Source organism: Pelobates fuscus, chromosome 1, assembly GCF_036172605.1.
Source record: "Pelobates fuscus isolate aPelFus1 chromosome 1, aPelFus1.pri, whole genome shotgun sequence".
Lineage (NCBI taxonomy): Eukaryota > Metazoa > Chordata > Amphibia > Anura > Pelobatidae > Pelobates > Pelobates fuscus.
Genome location: NC_086317.1, coordinates 393025589 through 393053386, shown reverse-complemented (window position 1 = coordinate 393053386; position 27798 = coordinate 393025589). Strand labels below are relative to the sequence as shown.

The 27798-nt window shown below is 42.5% G+C and overlaps 1 protein-coding gene across 1 annotated transcript; it reads left to right on the top strand.

Annotated features, from left to right (window-relative positions):
- The first annotated feature begins 127 nt into the window (after positions 1–127).
- LOC134596288 (retinol dehydrogenase 7-like) lies at positions 128–27798 on the top strand. The gene is made up of 5 exons (XM_063444760.1): positions 128–167; positions 1315–1645; positions 7209–7467; positions 9405–9568; positions 27493–27798. The coding sequence occupies exons 2-5, from the start codon at positions 1330–1332 to the stop codon at positions 27711–27713; spliced, it is 960 nt and encodes a 319-aa protein (XP_063300830.1). The 5' UTR covers positions 128–167; positions 1315–1329; the 3' UTR covers positions 27714–27798.

Here is a 27798-nt window from a genome sequence, read left to right as displayed (position 1 = left end):
GTGACTATAGTGTTCCTTTAAGTGTAAGACAAGCTTCTGAAGCTGTGTCCTTAAGGGGTTAAGGAGGCTAGAATGTTCATATATTTTGTATCTGGGAATAAGGGAATGTTTTAATGGAGAGGTGGGTTTTCAGAAGTTCACAAAAGGATATAGGTGGCAGATTAAAGGTGAGAGGGGAAGGTTGTTCCAGTACTGCGTGTTTAGAAGTAAGAATTGAACAGAAACACATGGGTATGGAGATGGGTTAAGGGATGTGGAGGAGAGGGAATGGGGAGGACAGGTATGCATATAGCAGGACATGAGAGAGGAGTAACATGAATTAGAAAGGTTGTAGAAGGATATATACATGAGGGTGAGGCATTTCAAATAGGTCCCTGGTATTTACAAGCCAATTAAGTTTTTTAAGTTCTGATCAAAACAAAATATGCAATTTGAGTTTTATGTCTGTTCAACTATAATTTACCTCTTTCATATTATGGGCACTCACATTAATATGTTATTTCGTTCAGGAGAAATAGAGCTCTTTCATTACATATGAAATATTTATATCAAACATAACTTATTATGAATAAAATCTAAGTATTTTTCAAGTTCCTCGTGGGATTTTAACTGTGAATGTCATAATACTGTTTGGGCTTTCCTCTTTTCCATTTTAACACATTGAAATTTGGAGGATTGTTTTTGTTGCTTTTGAGACCGTATAGCAGCCCAGGAATGAAAAGTAACCCTATCATAGCATGCCATTTACAAAAGTAGGCAACCCAGGTTATTCACAATGAGGTATGTCCAGTGTTTTGTAGTAGTCACTTTGAAGTTAATCTTCATATTTGTTTTTTGTATTTTTTACACAAATACTTGGGGAGAGAGAGAGAAAGAGAGAGATCATTTCATTTCATTCTAAGTGTATTTCGATATATATATATATATATATATATATATATATTAATATATTGATATATAACATACAAAAATCCAGCGCACTCGCTTATTAACTAAATATATAGTAATATTAAAATACAGTTAGAATGTATTTACTCTAACTATAATGTAAGTGTAAAACTAGCTAACTTAGCATCCAGGGCTTTGCTGAGAAGGAGTTTTCAGTCCAGCTGATGGTTTGTCAGCTGCATGTTTCCAGTCTCCGTTAGATTTCCATACCCGTCTCCATCACCGGATGTCATGTGGGGTATGGAAATCTGACAGAAACCTAATTTTGAAAGAACACCTGTTAAAAAGGTAGTAGAGAGAGCCAAGAACTGAATGTAATAATCTGTACTAGTAAATATGACCCATGGTTCTATATTTATATTTTAGTTACAGGTTTCCAACATGTGGCTCCCTCTGCTGGTGGTTGTGTTGTTGCTAATCCTGCTCTTCAGATGGCACAGACAGAGCCAGATCCTACAGAATCTCACAGATAAATATGTGCTGATCACTGGATGTGATTCAGGATTTGGGAACCTGCTGGCAAAGCAGTTGGATAAGCGAGGGATGATAGTGTTGGCAGCTTGTCTGACAGAGAAAGGGGCCGAAGATCTAAAGGAGGAGGCTTCCAGGCGACTGCAGACTGTAATCCTGGATGTAACTGATAGTCAGAGTGTAAGCTCTGCTGCCAAGTGGGCTGCTAGTATTGTAGGAGATAAAGGTGAATTATGTCCTGTAAATAATAGATATATTTTAATTTGCACAAGACTGTATTTTTATTTTTTTTTACGAGCATGCTCTGTGTTTAAAATATGGTAAAGGGCATTAAAGCGGCACTGTCATGCCGAATCCCGTTTTTTTTTTTAACCCGCCTCCACTACATCCAATTGACCCCCTAGTCACCCCCAAATGCCCCTAAGCCCCCCACATTACCTATTTTTTATTCTTTATTTTCTGCCCCGATCTTTATTCAGGGCGCCGCCATCTTTGTGTGGGTAGATGAAGTCCCTGTGGGACACCTCATCTGCCCACACTAGACAGACTGAGATTCCCGCACATGCCCAGTGAAACACCTGGACATGCGAACGGGAATTTCACCCATTGATTCATCAGACAGACGAATGAATGAATAGAAAAAAATCAAACAAACACCGAATATCAGTGTTCGTTTGTTTGTTCGATTTATTACAAGGAGGGAGCTACCGGCGTGCAGCTCCCTCCTTGTAATATGTAAAGACAGAAGCGGTAGGGAGCTGTGCTCCCCACCACTTCATAAGCCCCCCAGGTCCCCCCCCTCCCTCTATGGGGGTCAATATGCATAAGGGAGATTAAAATCTCCCCAATGCCCCTACTCGCTATATCGCGAGTAGGGGCATGTCCACTAAACAGTGAGAAGCCTCTGGCTGCTCACTGTAAAAAAAAAATGGTAATAAGGGGAGGGGGAGGGACCTACTGTCCTCCCCCCCCCCGGCCCCCACCCCAGGGCGGCGGGTGGGGGCCATAATGGTAATGGGGGGGGGGGGAACTACTGTCCTCCCCCCCAGCCCCCACCCCTGGGCGGCGGGGTGGGGGCCATAATGGTAATAAGGGGGGGGACTTACTGTCCTCCCCCCCCGGCCCTCACCCCTGGGCGGCGGGTGGGGGCCATAATGGTAATGAGGGGGGGGACCTACTGTCCTCCCCCACCCCTTAGCCTAATTGCAGGGCGGGGCAAGGCTTTATAAACCTTCCCCCGCCCTGCGGAGCTCAGTCTGCGCGGAGCCCTCCATGGGTGAAGATGGATTTTTTTTTTGGCTCCCGGGTTTTTTCTTTTTCGTCAGGTTTTTTTTTGCGCTCGAGTTTTTTATTTTATTTTTAGTTCGACGGGTATGATGGTTTTTTTATTTGGCCTTTTTTGGGGCTGAAAAATGAAGATTTTAGAAAAAAGAAGACGTCGAATCAGTGGCGTACACATGACCCATGGGGCCCCGGTGCGAAAATTGATCCGTGGGCCCCCCCCCCCCTCGCGCTTACTCTGCGCGGGCCGGGGCAGCAACACATGGCGGCGGGCACCTGGTCGCAGGGGTTGCGACCGCGGTATGTACGCCACTGCATGCAGATGCACACACACTTAAAGGACCACTACAGACACCCAGATCACATCAGCTCAATGAAGTGGTCTGGGTGTCAGGTCCCTCTAGTTTTAACCCTGCAGCTGAAAGCATAGCAGTTTCAGAGAAACTGTTATGTTTCACTGAGGGTTAATCCAGCCTCTAGTGGCTGTCTCACTGACAGCCGCTAGAGGCGCTTCCGCCATTTTAAGACACTGAACGTCCATAGGAAAGCATTGAGTAATGCTTTCCTATGGGCGGTTTGAATGCGTGCGCGGCTCTTGCCATGCATGCGCATTTGGAGCTGAGAGGCGGAGGGATCCCCAGCGCCATGGGAGTCCGGCGCTGGAGAAAGGTAAGTGCTGAAGACACACACACTCTCACGAACAAATGCATACACACTAGCTAACAGACACACACATTTACTGACAAAGACACACTCAGCGGCAGACATACATACACACTCACTTACAAAACATACACTCTCACTGACAAACACACACTCACTAACAGACATCAAACAGACTCACTAACACACACACACAAACACACTCAGTAACAGACACACACAGTAACACACTCACTGACACTCACTAGCACACACACTAACACTCACTCACACACACACTAACACTCTCACACACTAACACTAACACACACTCACACACTAACACTCACACACACTTACACTTACACATGTTTTTTTTTTTATTTAATCCCCCCAGCCTCCTTACCTTTTGGAGTGCTGAGGGGATTCCCTGGGGTCCAGTGGTGCTGCTGGGCTCCTGGGGGGGGCGGTCACCCGGCGGGCTGGCTGGTCCTGCGGGCGCGCGAGGGAGCACTCTCCCCTGAGTGCTTCCTCTTCAGCTCCCTCGCGCGCCGCGTACTGATACCGGCGCCGGAAGATGACGTCATCTTCCGGCTCCGGTATCAGTGCGGTGTGCGAGGGAGCTGAAGAGGAAGCACTCAGGGGAGAGTGCTCCCTCGCCCACCATCCGGCCGCGGGTGTAAGCAGGGCCAGCCTCGGGGGGCCCGGAGGTTGCCGGCTCCTGGGCCCCCCAGGAGAAGAGGCTGGCCCAGAGCGTACATACCGGGTCGCAGGGGCGGCCGGGCCCCCTGGTGGGCCGGGCCCGGTCGCAGCCGCGACCCCTGCGACCCTGGTATGTACGCCACTGCGTCGAATGGTAAGTTTAATTTTACTTTACAGGTTAGCAATTTTATTCCCCCCTCACTATTTTTTAGGGTGAGGGGGGTAGGTAGGGGCATTTTTATTTGGGTGGGGGGTGGGTGACTAGGGGCTTGGGGACCCCTAGTCACCTTGATGGGGGGTGGGGGGGAATTGACTTAGTGCCCCCACCCGCCGCCCAGGGGTGGGGGCGGGGGGAGGACAGTAGGTCCCCCCCCATTATTATTATGGCCCAGGGGTGGGGGGGAGGACAGTAGGTTCCCCCCCCTCATTACCATTATGGCCCCCACCTGCCACCCAGGGGTGGGGGCGGGGGGGAGGACAGTAGGTCCCCCCTCATTATTCTTATGGCCCCCACCCGCCGCCCAGGGGTTTGGGCCGGGGGGGGGAGGACAGTACGTCCCCCCCATTATTATTATGGCCCCCACCCGCCGCCCAGGGGTAGGGGCCAGGGGAGGAGGATAGTAAGTCACCCCCCCCCTATTACCATTATGGCCCCCACCCGCCGCCCAGGGGTGGGGGCTGGGGGGGAGGACAGTAGGCCCCCCCTCATTACCATTATGGCCCCCACCCGCCGCCCAGGGGTGGGGGCCGGGGGGGAGGACAGTAGGTCCCCCCCCCATTGTAATTTATCGCCCCCACCCACCACGCTGGGGTTGGGGCCAGGGGTTAAGGAAAGTAGGTCTCCCTCCCTTATTTTACTTTAGGGCCCCCACCCGTCGTTTAGGGGTGGGGGCCAATAGGTTGGTTTTTTTTTTTTTACAGTGAGCAGCCACAGGCTGCTTACTAGACATGCCCCTACTCGCGGTATAGCGAGTAGGGGCATATTATTTACTAATACTAAGTCATTTTTACTTAGTGTTAGTAAATTTGGCTGAAAGACCAATTTTGGTCTTTCAGTCTTTTAGTAGATAACTCCCTAATCCCGTGGGAATTAGGGAGTTATCTACTAAGCGGCTGCAAGATGCAGCCACAGCAATGAATAGGATCAGAGTTTCATTCATTCTAATGAAATTCCGATCCGAACAAAGTGCCGAATTGCGTTCTAAAACAAACGAAGATACAGTTAGAACGCAATTCGGCAGTTTCATCTAAAATGACAGGAAGCATCGCGGGAACACAGAGGAAAGGTAAGGATTATGGGAAAATTGCTCTGACCAGCAGAAATGAAGCACACTTTGCTCCTCCGCTGGTCAGAGCTGGTCAAGCGGAGGAATCCTCCATAAGACAAAGAGTCTCTACTTTGCCTTGTGATTTTAAAGAAAACTAAAGACAGGAAGCAAAGAATAACAGATCCTGAGAGAGGGGGAGAAGAGGAAGAGATTGAGGAAAGGTAAGTTCGGCATGACAGTGCCGCTTTAAGAATGCACTACTGGAAGCTCTTGAGCTGTAGCTCCTGACCATAGCAAAACTGTACAGTCATATACGCCTTTAAAACTCAATGAATATTTTCCCACAAAAGGGAATTGTATTCCAATAGAAAACACAAGAAAGTTTTGTGGGGAAATTTGGTACAATGTTTTCTAAACGTTATTTAAGATAAATATATGCTCTTGAATATTGAGGGTAATACTGTGACAGCGTAGTTTAGAACAACATAAGTTAATTAATTGATCTAATTATTTAGATTTTACTTGAATACTTTATGTATGATTGGAGAGATCCTGTGGAGACATATTTGCCTCCATTAACAGGTATCATTCTTCAAGTTTATAGTATAACAATATTCTATGAAGAAAAAATTATTTAATGTTCAATTACTCAATTGTATTCAATCCATTAGGAACAGTTTTCATATGTTCTGCTTATCATAGTTACATAGCAGAGCTTAATTCAAGGAGAGCTAACAGAGTTACTGTTGATAAACTTCTCTTTCTTCAGCAATGGTAGTGGAGGCAGGGAGTGGCGCCTATTGGGCACCAAGTAAAAAGTCAAACTGTTAAAAAACGGTTTAACTCCTTACAGTGGGGGAGGGAGTGGGGGGAGGGCAACAGGACACTACTTTAACAAAAATCACTACAGCAAGCTTTAGTGGTTATGGTGCCAGGATAGTTAATTTAAAAGCTGTTAGTTTAGATGAAAATTCTTCTTCTTGGGTTATACATTAACTTAAAGAAAGCAGAGAGTATCTGGGCAAAAGTAGTAAGTGGAGTCCCTTTGTGGTCTGTTCTAAATGACTTCAATTAGTTTATTAATGATCTAGCAGATCATTAAAAAAAAACTCAAGACGTTCAATCAACTCCTTGGTAACCTGTTAATTATGGGAACAGAGGGTGTTGAGGGTCTTGCTCAAACAAGCTTACATTTGAGAATGTACAAAGAACAAGAAGGCACCCATTTAGACTTGAAGAAAGAAGATTTTGCCTTTAATAGAGGGGAAACATTTTTTTCCAGTAAGAATAATACGATGTGGAATTTTTCTCAGAATTATCTGAGGCTGTTTTAAAATGTAATTGCCATGGTACACACAACTTAGACAAATTATTTTATCTACACATTGTGCAAGCAGGAATGTTAAAGGACCACTATAGTGCCAGGAAAACATACTCGTTTTCCTGGCGCTATAGTGCCCTGAGGGTGTCCCCACCCTCAGGGTCCCACTCCCATGGCGCTGAAGGGGGGAGGAAGGGGTTAATCCCTTACCTTTTTTCCAGACTCTCCTCTCTCTTCTGACGTCCCTGGCTGAATGTGCATGCGTGGCAAGAGCCGTGCGCGCATTCAGCCAGTCCATAGGAAAGCAAGGGTTAAACCTAGCTTCATTAAGCTGAAGTGGTCTGGGTGCCTATAGTGGTCCTTTAACAAAGGTGTTGTTTTTAATGTAATATTCTTTAAATCTTTGACCTTTGATCAACTTGTCAATCAACCTTCACATAAACCTCTGTAGGCCGGATGTATACTGGGAGGTCTAGGCAGAGCACTGATAGGTTCTTCTGATCCTTATCACAGGGATACTCCTTGAGCAAGCATTTTTCACACTTTCTACATTTTTATTATTTCATGTTTTGCAGGACTATGGGGTTTAGTGAATAATGCAGGATTCGCATATTCAATATCTCCCAATGAATGGCAAAGAAAGGAAGACTTTGCTAAAATACTGGATATAAACTTGATGGGTTTAATCGATGTAACACTGAATTTCCTGCATATGATCAGAAAAGCTCAAGGACGCATTGTTAACGTTTCTAGCGCTGGCGGAAGACTAGTGGTAACCGGTGGAGGATACTGTATCTCAAAATTTGCTGTAGAAGCTTTCTCTGATGGCATACGGTAAGCAATCTAGAAACCAATATATATTTGAACCTGTAAATACAGTATGCTCTGTAGATTCCTAACATTGGTTTCAGTGCTTTGTAAATGAAATGAGGCCCATTCCAAAATTAGTATTTTAGAAGGTCTAAGGATGGTGAGCTTGTTTGAGCAGGGCCTTCTTCACCTCTTGATTCTGTTAATTTCCTCGGTTTGATGTTTTTGGATAAGCTTTTTTTAAAAAATATACTTTACAATACTTTAGAAGGTCCTCACAAGATTATGAGCTTGTTTGAGCAGGGCCTTCCTAATCTCTTGTCTTTGTTAATATCCTCAGTTTGATTTTTTGGATAAGCTTTAAAAAATATTTAATATTTTTGGATAATTCAAATTATTTAATATCAAAACAATAATATATCAAAAATACTTAAATATTATAGTAATTTTCAAAATATAAAAACATTTTAAAAGTTTATCCAAAAATATTAAAATCAAGGCCAATATTCTGTATGTTAATTTTTTTTGTCAGATAATAATTCTAATGCTAATAATAATAACAACAACAATGTGTACTTGCAAGCAGTTTCAGGAAGGCTATATATCACAAATAAGACTTTCTAACATTATTTCTAATAATGTGTAATTGTAATATAATTTAAAAATGTCTTGTGACATGGCCTGTCTAAAACTTGCTTGCAAATACTGGTTATTATTAGCATTTATGAAGCACCAAAATATTTCTCAGCAATTTAGCATTATAGAAAGGAGATACAAATACAAAAAAACACGTCCTGCGGGCGGCAACATTGTAATATAGCTGTGTGATACAAAAAAACAGGTCCTGCTCTCAAACATCCACTACCTTTGGGCGGCAGCAACGACCACAGTACACATCAGCTCCAATACATACTGTAAAAACCAAAGAAAAAAAGTTACCTACGCTTTTCACAAATCCCTATGCATATTTAAACAAGTGGAGGTTACTTAGTTATGCCAATGGCAACGAGAGGGGATGCCCACCTGCCACATCAAGGCAAACCTCTTAGGTAATTGTAATATAATTTAAAAAAATCTTGTTTGTGACATGGCGTGTCTGAAACTTGCTTGCAAATACTGGTTATTATTCAAATTTATGTAGCACCTACATATTTCTCATAAATTTAGCATTATAGAAAGGAGATATTTAGAGGTGAAGAAAGCTCTACAGTAGGACAGTTGGTCCCCCCCCCCCTTATTGTTATTTCGGGCCCCCACCCGCCGCACAGGGGTGGGAGCCAGGGGGGAGGACAGTACTTTTTCCACCTGCACTGTGAATGTTTACATGGTGTGTTCAATAAAAACATGGCAACATTTCATTCTTTGTGTGTTATTAGTTTAACCCCTTAAGGACCAAGCTTCTGGAATAAAAGGGAATCATGACATGTGACACATGTCATGTGTCCTTAAGGGGTTAAGCAGACTGCGATTGTCTATTGTTGTGACTTAGATGATGATCAGATCACATTTTATGACCAATTTGTGCAGAAATCCATATCATTCCAAAGGGTTGACATACTTTTTCTTGCAACTGTAGCGACAAAAGGTTCTTATCTCCAAAAAAAATACTTTTTTGCTGGGACTCTTTAATATTGTTATATCTCAATATTTTTATATGTAATATTGTACATATATATCTAGAAATGATTAGCTAGTATTTCTTATTTGGCGCAGGCTGTTTTTTTCAGTTTTTTTTTTCCTTGTTTCTCTTGGATTATTAGGGTAAGAAACACACCCTATACTACTGCCTTTGGAATTAGCGCTGTATCTCACCTTCTTTTTTTCTTAGTGACATTATCACTGCTTTAACCAACTGACATAACATGGATTTTTTTTTTCATGAATTATGAAATACCTAGTGTGATTGGCTTAGAATTCAAAGGTTTTGTTTGTTCATTTGTTTATTTATCTTCTTATTACAGAAGGGAAATGCGGGATTTTGGGGTTAAAGTTTCCATCATAGAACCTGGTGCTTTCAGAACTAGATTGGCTGCCACTGAGCCACATATAAAGGCTCTGCATCGTTTGTGGGAGAATACCAGTGCAGAGATAAGAGAGTCATACGGAGAACGATATTTCCAGCAATGTAAGACTATATGCATACTTATGTTTAATTAAAGGGAACATTTACTGTTTTTTTTTCTCTTATTGTAAGATATTTTTAAAGGGAAACTGTAGTGCCTTTATTTACTTACCTGATCCCAGCGCAGGTGTCCCTCGGCACATGGTGTAAGCTCCGCCCCCTCCACCATCTCACGACGAGTGGTGTCTAATGCATGCGCACATTAGACCTCCCCATAGGAAAGCATTGAATCAATGCTTTCCTATGGGGAAAAATCCGACACTGGCGATCCTCATGCAGAGCATGAGCACGTCCAGCGTCAGATAACGGACTGCAATGGAACTGCAATGTTTAACAGCACTAGGTGTAAAACATTGCAGCACTAGGTGTAAAAGGGACACAGCACCCAGACCCCTTCAATGAGCTGAAGTGGTCTGGGTGCCTACAGGTTCCTTTAAGGCTTATTTCTATGCCTAGCGTTAAATGAACACTTTCTATGCTTATTTCTATGCCTAGCATTAAATGAACACTTTCTATATTTGAAAATAACTGAGTCATTCACTAAATTCAGAATTTTTATAAATTAAAGGGACACTATAGTCACCAGAACAACTACAGCTTAATGTAGTTGTTCTGGTGAGAATAATTATAGCCTTCAGGCATTTTCAGAGAAAAGGCAGTGTTTATATTGCCCCTAGGGACACCTCCAAGTGGTCACTCCTCAGATGGCCACTGGAGGTGCTTCCTGGCTCAGTACTGCACAGTAGGCAGCCCTGCCGTTCAGCGACCCCACACTCTGCTTGGGGATGCTGACTTTTCCTCATAGAGATGCATTGATTCAATGTATTTCTATGAGGAAGTGCTGATTGGCTTTTCCCTATGGGGAAAGCATTGGATTGGCTAAAAATCTGCAATTCTGATGATGTCACAAAGGAGACGGGGCCAGTGCCGGCAAAAAAATTTGTTCAGTTCGGCACTTCCGAAATACGAGATTTCTGCAATTCTGAACTTCAGCAATTCGGGACTTCGGCAATTCGGTTCGGCAATTCGGGACTTCTGCAATTCGGGACTTCGGCAATTCCTGAACCCTACTAACTAGGGTTAGGAGTAGGGTTAGGGTTGGAGGTAGGGTTAGGGTTAGGGGTAGAGTTAGATTTCTGTCATCATTCCCTTAATTTACCCTCCCTCTTCTGTTTTGCCACTGTTCAGAAATCTGAAGTACTTTGGCACTTCCGAAATTCGGCACTTCTAAAATTCGGCAATTCGGACATGCGGAAGAATCCAAATGTCCGAATTGCTGAAATTCGTCCGAATTTAAATTACAACTTCCACCCCAAGCAGAACAATTTTTCCTATATATCCAACCTGTAGCTTGAGTGACCATCCTAAAACTTCAGTGTGGAAAAAGACATTGCCCTATTGGCTTATACCAACTGCATGTGTGGAGGTATCATAAGTAACCACATTCAGGGCCATCTTTAACATTGATTGGACCCTGGGCAAGCATTTGCTTGGTCCCCCTGGATCCTGCCCTTCACCCCTACACACTTCCATCCCCTGGCATGCATTCATGCCCTCCACCTCAACACAGTGGCAGAACTATTGTAGAGAGGGCCCTGGTACAAGACATTTTTTGGGCCTCCCCTCTAGCACAAGAATGGAGAAAAGATAGATCCTCACCTGTTGTACAATTCCCACAATGCTATGCCAGCTGGGGATCTACCAGTTGGCCATTCTTGCAGGGCTGTATTTGTGAGCAGTATTTGTACATTTGATCTGAGCATGTTGTTGTATAGAGTATGTGTGTGCATGTAGGGTGTAGTACTTGTGTTTGAGTGAAGGGGTGTATTTCTATGTACTTTTTGAGTTTGAATTCAGGGGTGTGTTTGTATGCAAGACGTGTATGCAAGTTTGTATGCAAGTATGTAGACTTTTGGTCTAAGCTCGCCTGTCACCTGGAAGCTTCTGTGGAGATTCAGATGGCACCTACCCTGCCTCAGTCAACTCAGCAAAGTGCACCTCTGTCTCTTGATGGCAGTACCCGAACATGGCTCCTAATTTGATTACACCAAAGTGAGCTGAGGAGGCGAGTTGTGGACCAACGTCTTGCCCGCTGTTGTCATGGAGTGCCAAGTCCCACTGTACACCGAGCGTCAGTACTAAGCTTCATGACGAAACCACTACAGTCACTTCTGAGTCGGCTCTCATGCTTCTTGTGGCCGGGCATCTCCTCACCAAGTCAGCATGTAGTCCCCTGGCGAGTCACCTCCATGCTGGACAGTAATGTATACCCTGTGGGCATAGGCTGAAAGGGGTTAATTCAATGGGCATGTATTCCTGGGGTCCTGTCTCTGCATACTACACCTCATGGGACATTGTCACCGTAGGCAGATGCCTTAGCTTCTGATACTTATCTCCTGCATGTGTTCAGTTCATATTTTAGTTTAATTTTTATGTACAAACTTTATTGAGTTCTAAGCAGCTTACTTATTTTTGAATCCTATAATTTAAAAATAGTGCAGTAATCTTGACATGCATTGCAAAACCTCTTTAACAATCCATACTGTTGAAATGTGACATGTGATATGTCTATGCGTATCTGAGATATTAACCCCTTAACGCCGTTACGGCGTTCCATGCCGTCCCGCATTAAAAGGGCTTTAAAGCCGTTGCGGCGGCATGGAACGCCGTAACGGCTTTGAGCCCTGGAGATGAGTTGTACTCACCTCTGCCGCGATCCTCTTCTGGGGGCTGCCTGACAGCCCAGGCAGCCCCCCCACGGCAAATCAGGCCCCCAGGGGCCATGTGATCGCTCTCAGAAAACGATCACATGGCCCCCTATAGCTGGCTATGGATCTGCCAGCAGGGGGACTGTCTAAAATATCAGACAGTCCCCCTGCTGGTGGGAAAGTAAAAATAAATAAATTAAACAAGTGTAAAAATAAATTAAAACTATTTCTATATATATATATATATATATATAATAATATTTTTAATTTATTTTTACACTAAGTATATATATTAATATTAAAATACACTTAGAATGACGTTACATATATATAATATGTTTATATATTATATACATAATAGATGTACATATATATATTATATATAAATACGTATAATTAAAATAATAAATAAATAAAATAATAAAATATTGAAACAAAATTTAATATAAATTATATATGCATATGTAATTTCATTCTAACTATATTTTGTTATTATTATATATATATATATCGGTAACAAAATACACTTAGAATGACATTCTATATATATCTATCTATATATAAAATACAAATAACCGCAAATATATAAATATAGATAAATACATATAATTACATAAAAGATTACATTAGTATACACGTAGAATTTAAATACCTATAAATGCATATATATTAAAATTCTACGTGTATATTTAAATCTTTTAACGTAATTATGTGATTTGATTAATATTTGATTGACATGCCTGACAACACAGGGAGAAAGTGCAGAGACACCATAAAACCTGTACATAGGGCGTACTGTTTTACTCGGGAGACTTCGCTGAACTCAAATATTAGTGTTTCAAACTGGTAAATTGTATTACAACGATGATATTTTAAGTAAAAGTGACGTTTTTTGCATTTTTTACAAACAAACGGCACTTTTATGGTCTATATTATTGTTGTAATACGTTTTAAAACACTAATATTTGTGTTCGTGAAGTCTCCCGAGAATAACAGTACCCCCCATGTACAGGTTTTATGGTGTTTTGGAGAGTTAGAGAGTCACATATAAGGCTTGCATTTCATTTTTTTCACATTGAAATTTGCCAGATTGGTTATGTTGCCTTTGAGAGCGTATGGTAGCCCAGGAATGAGAATTACCCCCATGATGGCATACCATTTGCAAAAGTAGACAACCCGAGGTATTGCAAGTGGGGTATGTCCAGTCTTTCTTAGTAGCCACTTAGTCACAAACACTGGCCAAATATTCGTTTTTTGCTTTTTTAACACAAAAACAAATATGAACGCTAACTTTGGCCAGTGTTTGTGACTATATATCGACAGAAGGTTAAATGGCGCAAAAGGAGGAAAATATATATGTATAGCGAGCATACACAATATAAATAGAAACAAATAGCTGCAACTCACTGGGAGTCCTGGTGAGATCTCCTAAGTACTAAATAGGTAATAAGGAATGGTGAGTGCGCTTACAATAAATAAAATACAGTGTTTATCACACTTAAAAAATCTGAAGGGCATATAACACGTTTGATTAAAATGCAATAATACCAAAGTGCTATAGTGCTTTAAGAGATTTACAAAATATGTGAAGTGCCAAAGTGCATATATGTGCAGACAAGGGATATCCAATATAAATAAAAAAAAGGACTGATATACTTGCAGAGCTTCTGGAACAAAAAAATACACGGCTCTGTAATACAAATAATACAACACCTAGTGCAATATGTTTGTACAGTGCAAAATTAACAATAAATAAATAGGTATCTCACTCACAATGGTGGAGTGGTTGAAGTACCACCCCAAACTATCAGGCTCCAGGGAGGATCAGCCCCCAGTTATCGTGGGATCCACTCAGTGTAGAAAGAACGTGGGCCAATCCGGATATGTGTAAACCAAGAATTTCTTTATTACCAATGCATAAAAATATAAAACACCAGTCTCCTGCAACCTGCTACCGAAAGTCCGAGAAAGAGAGAGAAGGTCTATAATCAGTGTCCTCCTCGCAGCTCAATCCTCATGGATACACGGATACATGCTTGAAAAAGCCCCGTGGGTGGGGAGAAATGCATTGCATCTGATCAATCCGGAAGTTTTTGCACCTACACCGTGTATCCGTGGATCCATGAGGATTGAGCTGCGAGGAGGACACTCTGATTATAGACCTTCTCTCTCTTTCTCGGACTATCGGTAGCAGGTTGCAGGAGACTGGTGTTTTATATTTTTATGCATTGGTAATAAAGAAATTCTTGGTTTACACATATCCGGACTGGCCCACGTTCTTTCTACACTGAGTGGATCCCACGATAACTGGGGGCTGATCCTCCCTGGAGCCTGATAGTTTGGGGTGGTACTTCAACCACTCCACCATTGTGAGTGAGATACCTATTTATTTATTGTTAATTTTGCACTGTACAAACATATTGCACTAGGTGTTGTATTATTTGTATTACAGAGCCGTGTATTTTTTGTTCCAGAAGCTCTGCAAGTATATCAGTCCTTTTTTTTATTTATATTGGATATCCCTTGTCTGCACATATATGCACTTTGGCACTTCACATATTTTGTAAATCTCTTAAAGCACTATAGCACTTTGGTATTATTGCATTTTAATCAAACGTGTTATATGCCCTTCAGATTTTTTAAGTGTGATAAACACTGTATTTTATTTATTGTAAGCGCACTCACCATTCCTTATTACCTATCCAGTGTTTGTGACTAAGTGGCTACTAAAAAAGACTAAACATACCCCACTTTCAATACCTTAGCTTGTCTACTTTTTCAAATGCTATGCCATTATGGGGGTAATTCTCATTCCTGGGCTACCACACCGTCTCAAAGGTAACATTACTAATCTGGAAAATTTCAAATTGAAAATGGAATGTTCTATATTTGACCCTGTAACTTTCCAAAACAACATAAAACCTGTTAATGGGGGGTACTGTTGTACTCGTGAGACATCACTGATTACAAATATGTGCATTTTTCTGCAGTACAACCTAACAGTGTTATGACATTCACAGTTAAAATGTCAGACGGAAATGCAAATTGTAAAAAAAAAATCTTATTTTCACACTTTTTTTTAAATTTTATTCATAAGAAATTATGTTCCATATATGAATAGTTAATGATGGATTAAAGCCCTGTTTCTCCTGAACAAAATGATATATAATAAGTGTGGGTGCATATAATTTGAAAGAGGGGAACTATGGGTGAACAGACATATAGCGCAGATTCCAGTTTTTGTTTACGTTTTGTTTTGATCAGAATGTGCACTATTTTTTTTTTTTCTTTTTTTTTTTTTAATTCTTTATTTTTGTTGTGCAAGTTGTACATTTTGCTTGAATAGCCACAACAGCTAGGTCAAGCGCATCCGTTACATGTATAACATTTGTATGACATTTGCTATTACTGCACATTTTTAAGTTATGTAGATTCAACTTTAAGGAAAGCTTGAGCTTGTAAATTAAAGGTAGTGTATATCAGCAGTCGTGAGATACGTTATTGAGTACATGAATATGGACTTTGCCTATACACTAGTAACATGCTTAAAAAACATAGGCTAATCATAAGAGAGAGATTGAGAAAACTCACACATGGGTTGTGTTTAAGGCTGTGAGTACCATGTTGTATAGCTTGGGTGTTTGACTGTGTGGATTGCATCACTCTTTGGAGAGGTAGGGTAGTTAGGGCAGGCAGGGTTAAGCTTGAACAAAGCCCTCGTGAGTCACATTACGAGATTTGTATGAGCCCATAAGTCTGGTATACTGGATAGCTAGGGTTAATAGTGTGTTAGGGTTCGTATGGTTGAGTGCGCTTAGGGCGTCATATTTCCATTTTACCATTTTCCCGTGAAGCTATTCTCACCCTGTGTGTTACTTGCCCCTAGTACATTGCAATTTTTAACTGTGCTAACTAAAATGAGACTATATAAAACGATAACAGTAGAGACCATTGCCGGCCACATGACTTGCAAAATTGGGTTAGTCCATTCTTCGCCGGGATCAGCCGACGCCTTGCTGGGGTGTTACAGTGTCCCGTAATGACGCTTGGAGCTTGTCCAGTGGCGTGTTCGAGGGTAGCGTTAAGTCCGTGTGGCGTGAGTGGAGGAGGCTCGGAAGGTGCCACCTGGTTCCCTTCGGCAATGCCTGTTCCCGTCGTTGGGCTAGATGCGGAGTCTGGAGGGTCCCCTCCGTTTGCCAGGTTCGTGGGCTGGGTCGTTCAGGGCGTTGTTCCCGATGGTGCCCCGTCTTTGGCAGGGTCTGTCGCTTGGATATGCGGGCCCGCTGGGAGCCCCGTCTGGTCAGGCGCCATTTTCTGGCTCTCTTTGTGGGAGGACCTTTACTTCTGCGTGGTGAGATTAATGGAGGTACCTTCAGCGGGCTTTTAGTCTGCCTCTGTGCCTCAGCGTTTCGTGCCTTGGTTGCCATTTTCTGCCAGAACTTTGCCAGTATGGACTCTAGCTTGTCCATGAGGTCAGGTATTTCCACAGCCTGATCGCACGTGGCGGCGGCCATATTGCGGGACCGCGCCTCGTCTCGCTGCTCGCCTGCCTCTCTCGTCAGGATCTCTGCCCGTGTGTGTCCTCTCGGGGTTGGACCGGGATAACCCCCACCGGTCCGGGGGGGGGGGAGCAGGGTACCCACGGGTCCACTGTTCCGGTCTGTGGATTGGGAGAGCGGCCGTCTCTCCCCGTCTCCTTCGACTGCAGGCCACGGCTAGCCATCGTGGGCTCCCGATCACCAGAACGCTCGGGTAAAGTGTCAGGCTTATCACCAGGTCCTCCTGGATACACTACTTTTGGATACATTTCGTACTGTCATCATATACCGGACATTACTGAATTATTCAACATTAATTCAGATGTGATAGAGATTAAACAAAAAAGAAGAAAAAAATGAAAAAAATGCCATTCTACCTGTGTATGATTTACTGAGAAGATCATAGGCTTAAAAAGTAACTTTTTTAATAAATAAATCTAAAATAAAAATATAGAAAAGAAAAATAATATGAACAGCAGGAGTGAGTGGAGACTATACAGCGAGTAAAACTCTGTGACTACTTATACAAGCTGTAAAAGTGTAAACATAACACTAATGCTGAAGCAATACTGTTTTGCTACAATATAACCATTATCTTTGATCTTTCTGAGGTTAAGCACCATAGAACATTATCAATTATTGTATGTGGAGTTAACCCATGTCGTTAGTTGTACTATCATGTAGGGAGTTACTTATCCATAAATCTTTTGCTATTGACAGCACTGGTTTAGCAGTCGTCTTATCTCCCACCTCTTGTTACAGCTATTAGTTATATATAATACAGTATCACTTCTATTACTTGGGAATACACTGATGTTATATTGTAGCAAAACAGTATTGCTTCAGCATTAGTGTTATGTTTACACTTTTACAGCTTGTATAAGTAGTCACAGAGTTTTACGCGCTGTATAGTCTCAACTCACTCCTGCTGTTCAGATTATTTTTCTTTTCTATAGTTTTATTTTAGATTTATTTATTAAAAGTTACTTTTTAAGCCTATAATCTTCTCAGTAAATCATACACAGGTAGAATGGCATTTTTTTCTTTTTTTGTTTATTCTCTATGATATTCACCATTTCACCAAGGGGGGTTACCCCCTTTTTTGTGCCCTCTACCCTGTGATATCTAAATTTTGGCCCTAGGTTAATTCTTTTTATTTTCTTCGTATATTAATTCAGATGTGTACTGAATGAGTAACAACTCCTAACATATAAGGTTATGCAAATATTATTGATACTCCAAGTTATTCCCTATGGGGGAGTATTCACTAAACGCTGACACTGTTTGTATATTGCAAAAGTTTTTTTTTAAATTGGGGAGCTTCTCTTTGTGTTAAGCTGCTTTAGTATATATATATATATATATATATATATATATATATATATATATATAATGTGTTTGATTGTTTACTATATGCGCTCTCCTTTGTGTTTCTTTGTTTTTGATATGTGTGCATGTGGTAGTGTGTGTGTCTATGGCTGCAATGTGAGGGTTGCATGGTATGGATAATGAAAAGGGAAAGTCGCAACTTATATAATATGCATACATATACAATACATGAGAACGCATATAAAGAACATATAGGATAATATAAAAGGATTATAGAATATGTGGGGACAATGCCTATGACACTGTTTTCTTATCTGTAACTTTATTTGGTAAATTCTTTTTTCAAAGCTTTTTTGTCCAACCAAAATTGTCATTTTTGTTTCCAATAACCCCTTCACACCGGCACTTTTGTTTCCACGACTGCCAAGCTATGTAGCCATACTTCATACCTATTGCTCCCCCACAGCCCCCATCCATTGCCAATCCCCAAGCCCTGAGTCACTCCCGCACCCCCCACAGTAACTAGTGGTCACCAAGCACATAGTCATCCCCACCCAAATATGTAAACACCTTACCTATCCGCCTCTCCATAACAAGTGTGGGGTTATTTTTGCATTTGGGTTTTGCATTTGCATTTTAATTTAATTAACTGAACAGGATTTATGGGCTTAAGAGCTTTTCTGGGAAACTCCCACCATACCTGAACAAAATGCTTTCCCCAGCTGTTCCCACTTCCTATAACCTCCAATCCAGTACCAACACTTTATTTAGTCTACCTCAATACAAAAAGAAAGCAGCCCGATCCTCCTTCTCCTACAAGAGCACCGCAATTGTGGAACGACCTCCCGCACAATTTAAAATCTTCCCTAAGCCTAAAGTCCTTTAAGAGATCCCTCTCTACATACCTAAAAACAAAACGCACCTCTCATAGTTGATTATATATTTCCTACCTGTTCTATGTTAAAGTTTGTATTTATTGTGTATTAATATTGGTTTTTGTATTTTATTGTACCCTAATGTAACAATGTAATGATTTGTGGACCCAGGACATACTTGAAAACGAGAGAAATCTCAATGTATCTTTCCTGGTAAAATATTTTATAAATTGTGGTGCATGTGCATATACTACATCCCCATAATCAATGATTGGCATCAGCATTTGCTGTACAATCTTTTCCTTTACTGTAGGGCTTAGGCAGGATTTGCTTCTGTACAGGGCACCTAGTTTGGGATAAAGTTTAGATGCAAGTTTTTCTATGTGGAGGCCAAAAGATAGATTGGGGTCTTACAATATACCCAAGTATTTGAAAGAGTGGACTGTGGTCAGTGTGCTATTTGAATTTGTTTTGATGGATAGGTGGGAATTGAGGAATTTGTGTAATATAGGTACTGTTCCAAAGATCATTGTGACAGTTTTGTAAGTGTTTAGGAATTGTTTGTGTTTTGCGATCCACTTTTCTACCTCTGTAAACTGGTCTTGGAGCACAGCCTCAAACTGCGGTAGATCGGATTTGCTCGCATAGATTACTGTGTCGTCTGCGTACATGTGTACATTGAGGATTTGCAGACATTAGGCAGATCATTTATAAATAATGTAAATAGTAGGGGGCCGAGAATGGAACCTTGGGGAACACCACACGTGACTAGGAGAGGGAGGGAGTCGATGTCAGAAATGGACACATTGTGAGCGATTCGACACATATGATCGAAAACAGGTTAGCGAACAATCACCAATACCTGATTTTTTTGAGTTTGTGCAGTAGAATTTAGTGGTCTACTGTGTCAAAGGCCTTTGCAAAATCAAGGAAAATAACTCCAGTTAGGTCTCCTTGTTCCATGCCAGTTTGGATGTCATTGCAAACTTTGAAGAGGGCAGTTGTAATGTAGTGATTCTGACGAAAACCCGATTGATCAGGGGTCAGATAGTTCGATCGTTCGTAATACTCACATAGTTGTGTATGGACACCTTTTTTCTAAGATTTTTTACAATACTGGGAGCAATAATATTGGGCGATAGTTAGAAACCAAAGTAGTGTCACCACTTTTATGGATAGGCACTACTTTTGCAGTCTTCCAAAGTTTGGGTATGTATCCAGACACCAAGGATTATTATTTAGGCCCCCCCATTATTACGTAGGGCCCCCGTCTGCCGGCAATGGGTGGGTGCTGGGGGGAACAATAGTTTGCCCCCATTAATAACTTATTATCCTATGCATACTTCCAAATGCACGAATGGCTCATTCATTCGGTGCTCATTTTTAGTTCAGCTCACTCCCAGCAGATGTGATGGAAGTGAGCAAAAATAACAAATGACTCAACAAAAGAATGAGCCATTCATGCATTCGGATGAAGTGTTTTGCCTTTTGAATTACAGACCGTGTAATACAAAAAGCTGAACGTGAATTGTAAATGAACAAACAAAAGAATGGCATATTGAAGAAATTTTGTTTCCCCATCTATTATAAATGAAGGCCCCCACCCGCCAGCACTGTGCTGAAGTTTGTTGGGAACAATAGGTCTCCCCACATTATTAATTAATTGTCCTATGCATTCATCCAAATGCACGAATGGCTTATTCTTTTATTGAGCAATTTGTCCTTTCTGCTCAGCCGAACTAACGATTGAGCACCGAACGAATGAGACATTCGTGCATTCATCCGAATGCGCAAATGGCGAATTCATTTTGGTGCTCATTTTTAGTTCAGGTTCAAGCCTTATCCAAGAAGTTTTCCAAGTTAATTATTACTGTTTGAAAAACTTTCCAAATTATTTATTTAAAATCATTTTCATATGCGATGTTCGGTCCGCCCCCTATTCATCATTGAGTAAACTTTGACCCTGTACCTCACAGTCAGCAGACACATTCCAGCCAATCAGCAGCAAACCCTCCCTCCCAGACCCTCTCACCTCCTGGACAGCATCCATTTTAGATTCATTTGGAAGCTGCATACATTTTTTTTTATTTTTATTTTTTTTATTATTTTTTTTTATTTATTTATTTATTTAAATTCTTTATTTTTGTAGTGCATGGAGGTATAACAAATGAGCATGTGGTACCCCAACGGCATTCCTCATGCTTTTCAAGTAACAATTGTAACAATAGGGTATATGTTAATACCCTAGTCTGCGCGGAGCCCTCCATGGGTGAAGATAGATTAATGTTTTGCGCTCGGGTTTTTTTTATTTTATTTTTAAGTTCAGTTCAAATTTTTGGGGCTGGAAAAAGATTTTAGAAAAAAGAAGACGTTGAATAGTAAGTTGAATTTTACTTTACAGGGTAGTAATTTTATTCCCCCCTCACTATTTTTTAGGGTGAGGGAAGTAGGTAGGGGCTTTTTTATTTGGGTGGGGGGGTGGGTGACTAGGGGCTTGGGGACCCCTAGTCACCTTTGATGGGGGGATTTTCATTTAGGGCCCCCACCTGCCGCTCAGGGGTGGGGGCCGGGGGGACAGTAGGTCCCCCCTTATTGTTTTTTTATAAGTCCCACCCACCGCACGGGGGTGGGGGGAGGACAGAAGGTCCCCCCCATTATTCTTTTATAGGGCCCCAACCCGTAGCTCAGGAGCCATGTTACGCTGTATATAGAGGGAGCCATGTTCACACGGTATATAGAGGGGAGCCATGTTACACTGTATATAGAGGGGAGCCATGTTACACTGTATATAGAGGGGAGCCATGTTACACTGTATATAGAGGGGAGCCATGTTACACTGTATATAGAGGGGAGCCATGTTACACTGTATATAGAGGGGAGCCATGTTACACTGTATATAGAGGGGAGCCATGTTACACTGTATATAGAGGGGAGCCATGTTACACTGTATATAGAGGGGAGCCATGTTACACTGTATATAGAGGGGAGCCATGTTACACTGTATATAGAGGGGAGCCATGTTACACTGTATATAGAGGGGAGCCATGTTACACTGTATATAGAGGGGAGCCATGTTACACTGTATATAGAGGGGAGCCATGTTACACTGTATATAGAGGGGAGCCATGTTACACTGTATATAGAGGGGAGCCATGTTACACTGTATATAGAGGGGAGCCATGTTACTCTGTATATAGAGGGGAGCCATGTTACTCTGTATATAGAGGGGAGCCATGTTACTCTGTATATAGAGGGAGCCATGTTACTCTGTATATAGAGGGAGCCATGTTACTCTGTATATAGAGGGAGCCATGTTACTCTGTATATAGAGGGAGCCATGTTACTCTGTATATAGAGGGAGCCATGTTACTCTGTATATAGAGGGAGCCATGTTACTCTGTATATAGAGGGGAGCCATGTTTACACGGTATATATAGTGAAGCCATGTTACTCTGTATATAGAGAGGAGCCATGTTTACACTGTATATAGAGAGGAGCCATGTTTACACTGTATATAGGGGGAAGCCATGTTACTCTGTATATAGCGGGAACCATGTTTACACTGTATATAGAGGGGAGCCATGTTACTCTGTATACAGAGGGAGCCATGTTTACACGGTATATAGGGGGAAGCCATGTTACTCTGTATATAGAGGGAGCCATGTTACTCTGTATATAGAGGGAGCCATGTTACTCTGTATATAGAGGGAGCCATGTTACTCTGTATATAGAGGGAGCCATGTTTACTCTGTATATAGAGGGAGCCATGTTACTATCTGAGGTGGTTAACTATGATTGGCCCTGGCATGTTTGTTAGTCTGGCCTGCATGGTTGTCTGGCATGAATAAAAGTAGCATGTTTCAACTACATTAGTAGTTAGACTAGTTTGCACTAAAACATGGAAGACATCCTAGTATGAATCGGGATCAACCGCTCTCAGAGACTATGCATTGCGACATGTATATGATGTGGAAAGGTTAACTGTTATGACTGTCTATAGACGAAGTGGCTTTAGCTGCACCTTAAGGATCACCAGTCCGTGGGTGCTGTATCTCTGCGACTGCTATTGAGGAACCATAGATTGACGGGTATTGTTGCCAATGCTATTCAGGAGCTATAGATTGCCGGGTATTGTTACCAATGCTATTCAGGAGCCATAGATTGCCGGGTATTGTTGCCAATGCTATTCGGTGGGTGAGTCCTGTAGCCTCCTGGACTGTTTGCGGTGCGTTAAACGGGGATTTTGGTCTGTCACTGTGAAGCGGGCGTAACCCTTACACTACCTGATCGATACAACATCATACCTGATGTTTTTTTTTTTTTAATTCTTTATTTTTATTGTGCATGAAGAACAACCGCTTGTCAGCAATGCCACAACAGCATAATCCAACATTTTGTACATATAGATTTGGTAACCGTTATATAGCATTTTGATGGGACATACACATTTTTTATATTAGTAAAGCAGGCTAGTCATACGTAGGTTCTTCGCATTAATTATATGAGTTGCATCTTCGCTTCGTAAAAGTAGATTATTATTAACATTTCTATTGCATATCCTCGCTTATAGGGAGACATTATAAAAGAAATAAAAAGATAAGGGCCAGTAGTTGAGACATATACAGACATATGCCGCTTACGGTCTAATGCACCGATATAAGTCAGAGCATGTTATAAAAAATAATAATAGAAAAATAAAATAATATACACTAGTGACATGCATACACTCTCATATACTTCGTTGAGAATTTTACTCATGGGAAAACTTGTATATGGTTGAACAGGTAGAAGATCGCTTGAAACACAGGTGTGGGTGTAAGTTATGCTATGGTGGGCTGTAATCGCATGTCATTGTTTGCTTTGCTATGTGTGATGCGTGTGTACCTCGCGCCTTAATATAGTGGGGACAGACAGGAAGGTGCTTTCGATTGATCAAGTATAGATCGCCTTAAACATGTAGTGGTGGTTTAATTCAGACTAGGTGATGATGTCAGGAGGTATTGCGCTATGACTTTGATATGGTGCGTTCTCCTTATGGGACCACACGTTGCTTTCTCTGTCATATTGTCCCCCTGCTATGAGGGCAGTGTGCTGTGACAGCGTACATCTGTGTGTGCAGGCTAGGCGGTAGCAGGCCCCTTTGCCCTTCACCAATACAGTCTGGGCAATTCTCCCCCTATGTATGCAGGGTATTTCAGTTGATGCACTAGAAATCACTACACAGCAATATAATACACATCTGAGCCGGGAAAGTTCAACAAATTGTATGACAATAACTCCGCTAGGCTTACATGCAGTAATAAGTAGGCTCAGGCTAAACCAACATGGTGTCGTGTGGTTGCTAAGGGAATACACTTCCACCTTCCGCTGGTGGTTACAGAGTATGTCTGTGTCAGTGAGTGGTAAAACAGTAGGCCCTATGCTAATGTTGGCTGTCGTGTGGTGTGCAGGGGAAGGCCTCAGGCTATTGGTTGCAGGGCGTAGGGTGTTAGAGCGAATAAATAAAAAAAAAAAAAGAGAGAAGAAAATGAATTTTAACAGTTTGAGTCCCATCTTTGAACAGGAGTGTCCTCCTTGCCCCTTACGGTGGTACCAGCACCCGGCCTCGATCAGCCGATCCCACACACGGGCCACTTGAGATGGACAGTCCCTGTGATCGGCAAGGTTATGGGCCCCTCTCCGGCGTGGATTCTTCTGGTAGTCTGCTGCGCCGTGACTTGGTAGGACTCTTGAGCCTTGGATTGCAGAGTGTTGGCTTGCTGGCCGGCGATGCTGTGTTCTGGTGCCTTGCTGAGGTTTTGTGGCTGCCCGGTAATCCCATTCATAAAGACGTGGGAGCGTGTGCTTAGTTGCCGCCGTTCGCCCTGCCGGGTGGTGGCTTTGCGGGCTCGTGGCAGGGGCCTGTAATGGCGGCGCCGGGTTGTGGGGCGGATCCAGGGGGCTACCGTTCTCACTGCTTGGTCGTGGGTTAGCCCCTGTTTACAGAGTAATGTCCAGAAGCTCACACAGAGCTGATCAAAAGTGTCCAGGGACCCAGCCCTTGGCCTGGTGTGTGCTGCTTTTGATTCGGGTTGTTGCTGAGCCGCCATCTTCTTGGCCGGGCCTTGGTGTCGCGGTTTCCCCGTGAGTGGGGGCGCCGGTAAGCGTGTCGTCTGCTGCCTCAATCTGCTTTTCCCGTGGGGATTGGAATGGCCCTCGCCTATGTCCCGCGGGACCCTTGGGGAGGCATTCATGGCGTCCGCCATTTTGAGTGGTGCACCCAGGTAGGCCTCGGAGTTAAGGTTACGTGTGGGGCGTTAAATACCCTTTTAGTGGGAAGCTTTAGCCTGTGTGCGGTTGCCGTGATATCCCTCACTGGCAAAAAAGGGGTGGGGTACCGGAGCTCCTTCCACCTCCTATGTGCCGCGCTGCTGGCTGCAGGGAGACCGGCCGTATCTCCTCCACTGTGCCTGCGTGCAGGTCCAAAGGGAAGCTTCGGGTTCTAACCACCTGTCGAGTAGCGGGACGACTCACAGGGTGTCTCTCAAGGTTGCAGAGTGACTCCAGTCGGATCGGAGCCCGGTTTCTCGGGTGAGAAGTCGTTTTTTCAACTTGTTTGTTGTCCCTGTGCAGGAGCTCGCTTCATGTGCGACTTGTCTGCATGGCGGTCAGGCCCCGCCCCCCCATACCTGATGTTTTAAAGCACGTTATTCCAAACAATTTAGGAATGTTAGGTGATTTATGCCCTTTATGGATTAAAACCAGACTCTGCATCAACTATGTAATTTTCCATGGGAGTTTTGCCATGGATCCCCCTGTGGCATGCCACAGTCCAGGTGTTAGTCCCCTTGAAACAACTTTTCCATCACTATTGTGGCCAGAAAGAGTCCCTGTGGATTTTAAATTCGCCTGCCTATTGAAGTCTATGGCGGTTCGCCCGGTTCACCCGTTCGAACATTTGCGGAAGTTCGCATTCGCCATTCGCGAACGGAAAATTTAGTGTTCGCGACATCTCTAAACACTAACACAACATGCAAACACACCCCTGCAAACACAAACATTACATAGAAAAACATCCCTGAATTCAAACTCCAAATTTATAAAAACACTCAAACACCAATACTAAACACAAATGTACATCCACATTTAAAATCCAACACTACATCCAAACACACCCCTGCATGCAGGTAGTGTGTTATAGGAGGTGTGGGGAGCTGCAATGATGCTATTGAGTCAGCATTAATTTTGTTACTGGTATATGAATGTGTATATATATATATATTGTGACGAAATGCCTTTCGTCACTGAGTTTATTGGTGACAAGCTGCCCTTTACCCACGGCCGTTGGAGGAGCCTGATTGCCAGCCTCTTACCTGTTGACTATGGTCCCTCGGAGATTTGGCCCTTCAGGTGCAACATTTGGGCATATTGTATTTTATTGTGCGACTGCTGGCCCTTTAAGCACAGTGAATGGTATTTTATTGTACTGCTGCTGGCCCTTTAAGAACTGTCTGGGGACATATTGAGACTTTGGGTAACAATACCCTTTAAGACTATGGCCCCTGAAAAGTATTAACTTTTATTGGGTGTGTATGGCCCTTTAAGAACCGTCTGGGGACATCTTGTAACTTTGGTGAACAATGCCCCTTTAAGACTATGTCCCCAGACCTGTAAAATAACTTGCCCCTGGCTCTCTCCCACTTGCTTCAGTAAATAGGGCTTACTGAACCAAGTACCACACAGGCGGACCACCCAGAAGTTAAAGTGTGCAGGCAATTTACCTCCCAGGCTGTGAGGTTACTGCAGGTTAATTGCACGTGGCGGCGGCCATCTTTGTTCAGTCGAACGCGGTCAGCGGTGTATGCTAAAGATTCTGTGGAACTGAAATCGCCTACACATTTTACCGAACACCGCTGACCCTTACCTTCTCCTACACTTCGCTTTTCAGCTCCAGAGACTAAGTCCCGTTCGAAATGGGACTTAGTCGTTTTTCGGCATGAAATTGACCGACCGCACAGCCCAAATCTATGGAACTGTTTTGGGCAGGAAAATGTGCTTGCGGTCGGTTTTGATCCACTGGAGGGATTTGGCTGATTTTTTGAGGTTTTTTTTAAAAAAAACCTTCCAAAAATCAGCCAAATCCCTCCAGTGGATCAAAAGTTAGCTGGAGGTCCCTTTATGACCGACCGCAAGCACATTTTATATATATACACTCTGCTAATTAAAAGGTTTGTGCTATGGCACCCAACAATATGTTTGGGGTTCCACGATGTTGGTACACTATGTCAAGGGGTTCAACGTGAACAATTAATTGGGAACCCCTTTCTTACTGTATGAAAGCGCCTGGAGGGCCTCCTGGCACCATAACAACTCTATTAAGATTAACTTATCATGGTGTTTAGAGTTTTCCTTTAAGTTAGGTTTTTTTTGTTTTTTTTAAGTTGGGCAAAGAAATAACAACATTATTGTTTTCTTATTTTTTTTTTCTATGTACACAGATGTTAAAAATATAGAATTAATGACGGGCTGTGCCAATCCTAAATTGACTGGAGTCACAGACTGCATGGAACATGCTCTCACTGCCGTTTACCCCTGGACACGATACTCCCCTGGCTGGGATTGCAAGTTCTACTACATTCCTGTATCTTACCTTCCCACAGTCCTCTCTGACTATTTATTGTGCCGTTCTGCACCCAAACCAACTTGTGGGATAATGTAACCATTCACTTAGATTTGTAACACTGCGTGGATATAATAAATGATGAGTAAACCTTTACATATATTACAATTCTTACTTTGCAAAC

Bases quoted from the DNA above. Each gene is read 5' to 3' on its own strand.
- LOC134596288 (XM_063444760.1), top strand. From the start codon at position 1,330: ATGTGGCTCCCTCTGCTGGTGGTTGTGTTGTTGCTAATCCTGCTCTTC. The intron at 1,646-7,208 runs GTGAATTATGTC...CATGTTTTGCAG, and splicing joins TAGTATTGTAGGAGATAAAG to GACTATGGGGTTTAGTGAAT. The intron at 9,569-27,492 runs GTAAGACTATAT...CTATGTACACAG, and splicing joins AGAACGATATTTCCAGCAAT to ATGTTAAAAATATAGAATTA.